Here is an 11,005-nt window from a genome sequence, read left to right on the forward strand (position 1 = left end):
CATCTATTTATAGTTAAATTTTATTTCCCTTTGAACCATGTCTAACTACTATTTGTGCCATTATAAGTTGTAAATCACTCAGGGAACGTGCAGCTCATGTTATGGTATCAAATTGCATTATCCATGAGCTGCTCGCATGCATGCCTCGTGAACCATTTTAATTATATTATTTTATTATTACTTATTTTACCTAATTTAGTCTTAAATAACTTAAAAAGATCCATATTTTTAGATTTTATTTATGTTTATAATAATAAATAAAGAATATATATATATATATGAAAAACAAAAAATAAAGTACTTACCCAATCTTCTTTTTTCTTGCCCTCGACTGTGGAGGACAGTTAAGCCTGATTTTTTATAGTAACTATAATAAGGCACTTAATAGTTTTTATTTAATTTAATAATTCACCAAAGAATATAGACTAATAACATGCAAAAAGTAGGCAAACTCTCTTACCTATCAAAATTTGCCTGGCTATCAAACTATGCGATAAGAGCCATTATAAATTCATCCAAGCTAGTCGTTAACTTTCCCGTGGGAACCAATTTTGTACTGTTGGTGAAATTGACGATGTTCTGTTCAGAATACAATGTTACACAATGCATTATTTGATAGATGAAAACCTTGACTTTTTCTATTGGTTATAAGTAATATATATATATTGAAACGTAAGAGAGAACTATCAAAGAATTGTGAAAGAGAGGATGTGGCAGGAGGGGTCTGATTTTCTATTGGATAGCTCTGTAACCAAACAAAAACTGAAGACTATAAAAAATTGTGGTTTGTCTGAGCACTAATGATTTTATGGAGAGTAATTTATGCTTGATTTCATACTTTTTAAGGGGTGGTGGATAAAATAGGAATGTGATATGCTAAGAAAAAACGTGTCATGTGGCTCACACTAGTGGAAATTCAGGATTTTTTTAATTAAGATCTTAAAACTTATATACTATTAAAATATAGATTATTAGCTAAGATTTTATGCTATTCTAATTGGTGTAACATAGATAAAAAGTGGTTTAATAAAATTCTGAATGTAAGATTAAAACCTTGTGTCATGAGCAGTAAAGGGTATGCGGGGTGATAGGGTTAAGGAAACAAACAGTCAACGACCTGTAAAACTTTTAAACAGAACAGTAACCTTGACCAATCATGTTCAATGTTTTCATTCTAACCAGCTTGGCCTGCCCACCAAGTACAGTAAAGTACAGCCTGTAGTAACACTAGACTTGCATTGGAACTTTCACACTTATTGCCATACCATAATACATACACAATGCCTGAGCACTGCACATGTACACACATTGCTGATATGTATTATCATTCATGGTTTGTATTGACCTGGATAGAGGCAAAGCTAGCCTTATTCTATTTATTGTTATTCTGTTTCCTACTGATCAAAACTTTCATAAACTTTTGTTTGCGGTTATCATTATTATGTTTGGTCTAACTTGTGCATTTTCCCACCTATGCGTGTGTAATCGAAAGGAGAGTCAGTGTTTCAACTGCAATGATTAAAGATGAAAATTCTGAAGTTGATTTTGTAAATTTGATTATTTTCTTTCTACTGAAGATTTATCAATAAGAAATTGAGACAGCCACGTTACATTTATTGTCCTAAGCATCGTTACAAGAAATTAAGCTAACTAAGTATTCATGTTATCAGCTTTTGTTTTCATTGCAAATTCATGCTCGCTCATATACATGTATGTGGTAATAGTTTCGTTTTGAGTTAACTTACTTATTAAGTTGATCATCCAAGAAAGTTTTTAGTCGTCTTGGGTGACCAATAAAATCGAGCCCTGGACTTAAAGCTATTTTCTCTTACCTTTGTCAAAGTGACCTTTGGGATGGTGACAATGAATCTGTAAGCTGAAAAATTCAAAACCTATCATGAGAATGAGGTAGCCTTATATAGAAATCAGTGAATTGAAATCTTTTTCTTTGTACTGATTATAAATAATCCAATAGCAGTTGACATTTTTTTAAAGGGCAGTATATAGCAAGAGGATGTGGTATGTGAATCTACTTTATATCTCTTTAAAGTAAGAATACTGGAGGATATATTATTTAGATTATGTGTTAGTAATCTCTATACTATAAATAAGTAACTTATGTTAAAATCAGGACATCATAATAGGTAGTACGATGGCCAGTTCAGAACAAACATAGTGTCATGTTACAGAGAAGTTAAGATTGAGTACTTATTTAAATATATATATATATATTTTTTAATTGATAGTCAATGTTAATAAAGTACTTAAATTAAGTTTTGAATGTAATTCTATAAAAAGGGCCATGACATTCACACTTTGACCTATGCATATCCAGAGGCTTGAACACCACTGTTCTGGTTTAGTTGTTAAACAACCACCATTGTTGTAAATATGGAAATTGAAATTTAGAAACATACAGTGTTTATAAATTCCTTTAATATATCTAATGTAGTGATGAAAAATATTTCAATTTCTAACAAAATTTTATAATTTTAATAGAATAAGACTCATGAAGTATATCCATTTATCATCAAGTACATAATGTTTGCTAATTATTGAAGTATTGTCTATAAATTAACTTATTATTTACACTCGGGAAATATTACTTCTGCAAAACTAGCATTCTTAAGTAAGCATGCTGACCACTAAAGACTGTTGTTGAATAACATGTGGAAAAATAGACTGTTTACAAATCATATGGTTACCAATTACAGGTATCATAAAGGAGAAAGTGCTTTTGTGATGAAACAAAATACTTTTATGATCACCATGATTTGTTGTTGAACATATTTAAGAATTATCTTGGAATACTGTGTTAATTGACTCTTTATAGCAGATTCTTATGGCTTGATTTAAAGAAATTGTGCATCCATGATGCAACAGAATAAGAAGCTTGCATTTTAATGACAGCTAAATAGTGCTGAAGTTAGGTGTATGTAGTACTAGATTAGCAGTGACTTAGTTATTTGCAAGGAATTTTATACTTTAAAAATTTGTTTTTGAATCAATAGATATTCCATCTCAATAAGAAAATGGGAGAAGACAGTGAAGAATGTACAAAGCTAGAAAAACAAGTCTGTGAATTTCAACAGAAACTAAAAGAAAAAGAAGAAGAAGTGTGGAGCCTTGATGAAAAAGTACAAGAAAAAGATCAAACACTGGCAAGACTGGTAAACATGTCTGTATTTCATAGTTTACTAAGTTAAATCTTGTATCTCAGTCATGTAAAATAAATACACAAAAATATAATTGCAAAACTATGAGATGGTTGCATATGAATATTAAAACTGCATTCACTTTTTCATTCTAGTTCTGTGCATCAAAATTAGCTAGTTTTGTTTTTTTATCAATTTTCCTGTATGCAAACCTAAAGGAAAGATGTATGTTTTTGTTCACATCTTTTACTTATGCCCTTTGCTAGACTTTAGCTAGCACTCACCACAGAAAAGCAATTCCTTTTTTTTATCAATTCAGTACCAAGCTGGCAATTCATTTGAAACCAGATGTACTTGCATGAAACTCGTCAATATCCCAGTTCAGTTTTAAAACAGTTTTGCAGCCTATGTCAATCTCCATTATGCATAAGTCAGACTAAACCTGTAACTTAAGAAAGCTTGGCTGGACTAGTCAGTGACCTATACATCCCCTAACAATGTAAGTTGACCAATAAATATTCCTCTCATAGCTTTACCAAATGGGAATAGCTGGTTACAATGAAATAACCTCATGCAAACACTAAATTCTCAAAACAAGATTTGCATCATTCTCTAGTAGCTGCAACTGACAGCACATTCGCAAATGACTGTTAATCATCATTTATTGCAATGAAATGCTTGTGATTTTTTAAAATAAAAGTAACTGAGCAAGCCAGCAGGAAATCTTCAAATTCTGATAGGGTACAATACCTTCTCTCACATAAATAGCTGTTCTCATTTGGTACTGCCTTCTATATGCAAAAACAATTTTTCACTTGCCACAAGCCTTGAGCTCCCATGTACTTTACAATCGATTGATTCACATGCGTCTCGCATGCAAATCATCATGCAACAACCCTCTACCAATAATAGTGTGACACTCTCTTGATACATGTGACTCCCACTTTTCGATTCTACCAAACTATCACTTCTCGTTTAGCAGTACTTGTGTCAAGATAGGGTTTTTTTGCACTCTTGGAAATTAATCAACTTTATGATTTTTTTTTAGTTATTATTCTGAAGTGAATTTTTTTTTCAACAGTAAATGATTTTTCAGATAACATATTTTCCCAGTTTTTCATATATATTTTTTTTCTTTTTCTTCTAACTCTTGTGTTTGATTTTCAGTTTTACATAATGAATTCCAAAGTTCAGGTTACCACTTCGAATATCATACCTTCTACTAGCACACTCACACAGGATACTAGTGGGGGTGTCTCGTCTTTAGATTTATTGGCTATCATCCACCGTGAGATTGATTGTTATATGAGTCAACCTGCTTCTCCTGATCTTTCCCCTATTCCTCCTGAGCATGATGAACCTGTTAGGGTCGACGAGAATCTTGACAGCTTTTTTCAGCCACCTGATTTTGCCATGTAATCCTATGCCCCTACTGCGGAATCAACTAGGCTTAACATGGGATTTTTAGACATGATTTCTCAGGTATGTTCTGTTTTATCAATTTCCCTGATTCTTATGATCCCTGTCCTTCTTTGTTACGGGATACCTCCTACTATCAGTATTTGGTTTCCCCCCTTCCCTGGATATTAGGGTTTATACTGAGCATTTTGTTACTCAGATGGTTGAGGGTGGCAGCACACCTCACCCTCTATAGGCTTTGGATCAGTTTGCCTTGACTTGCCATCATTTTGAATGTCTGTTTTTTGACTCTCAACAGTTAGAATCGATTTTGCCCATGTGGGGGGCAGACCCTGATCATCCTGTTCATTTATCCCATGCCCAGTTTCTCTCCTTCATCATACCCTATCAACTCGCCTACAGAATGTTTCTACCATCCATTTTCTTTTTGAGGTGATCCACAGAGATCCTGAGGACTTTTCAAGGGATTGCCTTTCCCTGATTACCTTCAGATTGGCAAGTTTGTCTTCTTCAGCTCTATCCTTACACATGTCGTTTCTCTGTTGTTGGAATCTCCTGGGAAGGAACGCATTCTTGTTTTAGGTTCATTTACTGCTTTCTTATCTCTAGGACTTAATATACGGCCCCTTTTCTTCAGCAGTATGTTTTTAGTAATATTTCTGAGATTTCTGAATACTGTTTGGAGTCATTGAGACAGCACACTACCCTTTCTTCTTTGGTGGATCGTTTGTCGCATTCGGAGCCTAGACTTGCCCTTATTACTGTTTCCCATCCAGCTCCTTCTCAGGCTGTACCTGTTCTTCCTTCCAGGGGTTCCTCATCTTGTCATTTTATTCAACATAGATGGACATGTTGCCAACAGTACCTGTGACTACCCAGTGGGGGTTCACTTTTGTTCCCCCTTTGGTGACTTTTTGCCACAGATCTATGGGTTATTTGGGTTTTTATTTTTTACCCTTCTCCATTATCTCAAATACCCATTTCATTTCCATTGCCTCAGGACCCTACCACCAGTTAGCAGCTGTCCGAGGTAATACAAGATCTTCTTTTCCAGTTTTTTATTCCAGGCTGTTTGTAGAACCCAAGAAAACCAGAGATTGCTGGCCTTTGATCGATTTGACCCACCTCAGTCACTTTTCAGTTATACCCTGATTCACCCTCCAGTAGGCTTTTTCTGTGGGTTTGTGGATGGACCAAGGTAGATGTCACAAATGCTTACCTGCATATCCTGATATCTCGTCTGTCGAGATGTTATCTTCAGTTCATTCATCACTGGGTAGTTTATCAGTTTTGCACCCTGCCCTTAGGCCTGCTTTGGCCCCGTACGTTTTGTCAGGTGATCAAGCACATATGTAGTCTCTTCAGTGGAATCTGCACGACAAATGTAATCTTGCATGTGATCCTTTGGAGACTCTTATATCGTTTTCTGCTTCCCCTGTAGACAATATGCATTGGTGGTTGGACAAGGCTTACACGTCAGCAGATGTTCATCTTCCATCCCCTCGTCCAGATTTACATATCTTCATGGCCACTTCCCTTCAGGGCTGGGGGCATTGGGTCGATCAGCATGAAGCTTCAGGTCAGTGGTCTCCGACTGATAGCTTTTACCATATAAACATCCTGGAGCTTCTGTTTGTACATTGTGCCTTGAATCATTTTCTTCATCTTGTCAGGAATTGTCTGGTCATGATCCATTCCAGCAATTCTACAGTGGTGGCTTATCTCAATCACCAAAGTGGCACCCATTCTCCTTCCCTTTGTGGTCAGACTTTGGATCTTATTGTTTGGGCCCACATTCTCAGTATTCATATCAAGCCATGTTCCGGATGCATTCAATCTTGTTGAGATCTTCTTTGCTGTCCAGACAAAGTTTATCCAACGGAGTGGTCTCTCAATCATCTTGTTTTCTGGTTGCTATGGCTTCAGTGGATGTGTTTGCCATGGCTCTCAATACCGAATTACCTCTGATTCCTCATCCTCTTGCTCTGGCTGTCAATGCTTTCAGTCAAGATTGGAACAACAAATACTTGTACGTTTATCCTCCCATCCGTTTTCTTCACAAGGTGATCTCGGCCATCCATGCCACTCAGTGTCAAGTCCTTCTGATTGCTCCTTACTGGCCAGTACAACCATGGTTCCCAAGGCTGCTCCAATCTGCTCTGCCATTACCTCTTCCTCTTACTCCATCCCTTCTATGTCAACCTCGGTCACTGGCATTTCATCCAGCTCTTCCTGTCCTTTGTCTTCATGCTTGGTTTCTTTCCAGTCCCTGATGAGGAGATCTGGTTTGTCCCGAAAATTAGCTTCTTTTTTTTTTAGCTTGTTCCACTCACCCTTCCTCTAGGGATGTTTATCAATGTATGTGGACATTTTCCACTGTTTGTCTTTGGTTCCAGGGTTTTCACCTGCTAAACCCACAGTTCCTCATATTATGGAGTTCCTCACTTGGCTCTTTGATCAGGGGTCTATTGTCTCCTTGATTGTGGGTTATTGGGCTGCCTTATCCTGCACTTTTTGTTTTTCCCCATACCATAAAGGTTTTACCTCTCCTACCCTTTCTCTCTTGTTGTATTCCTTCCAGATTAGTCATCCTCCTTGGCATGCTGTCCTTCCAGATTAAATGTCAATGTGGTTCCTCGATGCCTCTGTTTGAACTGCTGTCCTCATGCTCGATTTTTCCACTTATCCCTTAAGACTTATTACCTTCTCATCTTAGCCTGTGGATGTTGTAGGTCGGATTTATTTGCCATTGAAGTTTCACATGCTCTATATCATTCCACATATATTCTCCTTTATCCGGCTTGATTTTTCCTCCCCAAAACTTCAATGGCAGAAGAGAATAATTCTTTCTTCATGCTGATTTTCCTTCCTTCCATTTCCCACCTTTATCTTTGGACAGATCCAGATATGCTACTATATCCTGTCTATACTCTTTGTTGTTATGTTGCTCGCACAGCTTCCTTCCACCTTTTCATTCCTTGGCAGACATCCTCTGTTCGTGACCTTTCCCCTTCCACCCTGACCAATTGGGTCCAGCTTTTAATTTGATTGGCTTATTCTTCCTTGTCTTCTTTCCGTACTTTGTTCCAGATGTCTTCTCATCAGATCAGGCACCTTACCTTTTCTCTGGCATCTCATCTCCATTGATCCTAGGAGGGGATTCTTCATTCAGGTATGTGAATTACTCCACATACATTCATATCTCACTATCTGCATAGGAACACTGTATCTTCATCTTTGGGTTATTGTCTTTTGCCTTTATCTATTCTTCAGAATTCAGGGAGATTGTGACTGGGTAAGTTATCTTTTATATCTATATCTCTTCTTCTTCAGGGGCTTTTCCATTTTTTTATTTTTTACTCTGTCTGGATCCTAGTTTGTGGTGAGTGGTGCCTGACCAGGTATACTTAAAAATAGTCAAATCTGTGCTGTAAGGCCATGATGAATTAAAAATTATAATTTCCATGGCCACTAAATGCACACAAAACTGTTCCACAAAACTGCTTGTAGGTTTGTCCTTGTGATATATTTGCTTCATTAATATGCCCATGCCGAACCATACTCACTTTCATAGGTAAAGCAGAAGAGGATAGCTGTCCATCCCTACTTTGCTTTAGATTGAATATATGGGGTGTGGGCTGCTTTTCAAAATAGGGTTTTCGTGGTCACCCGTTGCACTGTCTCAGGTGTTGTCATTCCTCTAGACTCTCTGCTGCAATTTCTACCCCCTTTTTCTTCCAGTGGAGTATGGGAGTCCTTACCACTTTCCAGTTCCTAAATGTGATAATGATAAAATATACATAAAATGATAAAACCATTCAGTTGAGCATAAGACGGTTGTGTGCTGCTGGTGTAGATGATGAGATGTCCTACACTATGTATAATTGGAGTGAGCTGTCAAAGTTGCAGTTCACCCCTTTGATTGGGATACCTCATCCTCATAAGTCCTCACTTTTGTTCTTCCATCCATGTGTGGGTCACGATGGAGGTACTTGCAGATTAATACCGTTCTTCCTCTTACACTATCCCTAGATTATTTTATTATACCGAGGATGTTATTGGGCTAGGGGCAGTTCCTGTCAGTTTGTTTTTGAGTGAGATAGTTTACATTACAAAGGCATCTTTACAATACCGGATGTCAGGTTCCTGGATCAATCAATCAATTTCTCACATTGTTGTCATGTTACTCATTCATAGATCGGGGGTATGAGATTCTCTCCAGTATGATGAGCTTGAGGTGAAATTGGTATGATCCTCTTTCTTACCTCTGCTAGATGGCTGGTTTTGGATTGTAATTCACCTGCTACCGGTATGATCCTCTTCCCTACCCCCACGTGGATGTCTGTTCTTAGTGGCCTTGGTTTTGGATTGTAGTTGACTTGCCAGTAGTTTGATCCTCTTTTCTACCCCCACATGGATGTCAGTTCCCAGTGGCCAGGTTTTGTATTGTAGTTGACTTACCAATGGTATGATCCTCATCATACCCTTGCGTGGATGTTGGTTCTCCACCTATTCAATTTGGGATTCTAGTTATTTATGTGAGAAGAGGTAATGCATTGTATCGGAAGTTATAATTTTTCTATACTGAAAAATATATTTCTGCCAAAACTTAAAGTGATAGTTTGGTAGAATTTAATAGAGGGAGTCACATGTAAGGAGAGTGTCACACTCTTATTGATGGAAGTTTGTCTCATGATCATTTCCATGCAAGATGCATGTGAATCAGTCGATCGTAAGGTATGTGGAAGCTCAAGGTTTCTGGCATGCAAAAAAATTATTTTGCATATAGAGGGCAGCATTGAACAAAAAAAACTATTTATGTGAGATGAGGTAATTGCTGAAAATTTCTGCAAGCTTATCCTTATGCTTTTTTTTTTCCTGAAATAGGATCATATGTCACTAATAATAGGGATTTTGTTTTATTTTCATGCTATTTACAATTAAAATATAATTCTCATAAACAAATATTGTGCTTATCCTTGTGCCCTTTTTTTTCCTCCTGAAATATGGTTATATGTTGCTAGTAACATAAATATTGTTTTATTTTCATGCCATTTGCAATTAAAATATAATTTTGACAAAAGTATTGTGCAGTAGCCAGATATACATACATACATACTTGTTATAATTTATTATATTGAAGAACTTGTGCAAAGGACAACTAATTTTATTCCAATAACAATGAAGCTTTGTTTTCTGTTTTATACAACTAAAAACTTGGTACATTAAAACCTATACAAAATGCAAAGTATGCTGATTATCTTTAAAAATGTGTATTTTTATAAAAACAAATTGAGGTAAATGGTAGTTTTTTTCTGGTTTTATATTTTGTTAGTTAACTGATCTCCATAATGAACTGTGGATTTACATAATGTTTAAATGTTTTCAAACTAGTTTCATACTAATAAATAATTGCTGATATAAAGTTAAAACTTTAGTTTAAATTTTATAACAATTGTATATATAGAAATGATTTTTATTGACAGTCTTCAAATAAATTTAATTGACTGAACTAGTAAGCAGAAGGTTGAACCTTTTATTCAGCAGAATAGACATCAGACAAACAGTTTTATTTTCTGTATCAAAAAACCAATTTAAACAAATAAGAAATCTAATTATATCAAAAAATTAAGCTCTTTTGTATAAGTTTATCTAGCTCTAAGGTATTTTGTTCCCTTTTTTAATTGACACCAAAAAACAGACATATAAGATTCATGTTTTTGTTATGTTTCTGCAGAGAATCCAGAATGAAGAAGAAGTCAAGAAGATAATATTAGAGTCCCAGATAAAACAACAGGAATTAAACAGTCTGATCTCACAGTTAGAATCTGACCTTTCAAAGACAATGGAAGAAAGAGAGAAAGAAAATGATGAAGCACATAGGAGAATAGTAATATTTCTTAGTATTTGATAGAATATAGGAACTCACTGTGCTTGACTAGTTGTGTTAGTCATCTTCATAGGTCTCCTGTGTTTTTTATTTCCTGCCAACAGCATACTTTGTACTAAAACATGAAATATAGTACTTAAGAAAATATGTGTATCCACATAAATATGCATATTTGCAATTGATGTGTTCGAAGGAAAACAAAGTTTGATAATAAACTAAATTATGATACTTATGATTTACAACATTATTTATTGACAAAAAGGGGACATGGATAAACGTTTCAGAATTCTATCAACTTCCATCTTCAGTATCTAAAGCAGAATAAAATGAATTTACATAAGTCTTTACACATTGTCAAAGTACAGTTGCTAAATATAACGATAATTAAACAAATAAAACACTAAACAGTAATCATGGGGAGAAACTACAGCAATAAAACACAACGAAAAAAAAACGAAAAATCAGTAATATGAACATATTAAAAAATGTATAATTTAAATGAAGACTGCATGTTGTTCAGGGTTGGGGGGGGCTGTTTGAT

At 35.6% G+C, this 11,005-nt stretch overlaps 1 protein-coding gene across 10 annotated transcripts in view; it reads left to right on the top strand.

Annotated features, from left to right (window-relative positions):
• Window positions 1-11,005, top strand: part of LOC106463774 (golgin subfamily A member 1-like) — a 109,678-nt gene that overhangs the window by 57,373 nt on the left and 41,300 nt on the right. For all 10 annotated transcript variants that reach the window (XM_022391366.1, XM_022391365.1, XM_022391364.1 and 7 more), the window contains 2 exons: window positions 3,012-3,170; window positions 10,312-10,464. In XM_022391366.1, the coding sequence (XP_022247074.1) occupies window positions 3,012-3,170; window positions 10,312-10,464 (312 nt within the window). The remainder of the gene's footprint in view (window positions 1-3,011; window positions 3,171-10,311; window positions 10,465-11,005) is intronic.

This window comes from Limulus polyphemus, unplaced genomic scaffold, assembly GCF_000517525.1.
Source record: "Limulus polyphemus unplaced genomic scaffold, Limulus_polyphemus-2.1.2 Scaffold1479, whole genome shotgun sequence".
Taxonomy (NCBI): domain Eukaryota; kingdom Metazoa; phylum Arthropoda; class Merostomata; order Xiphosura; family Limulidae; genus Limulus; species Limulus polyphemus.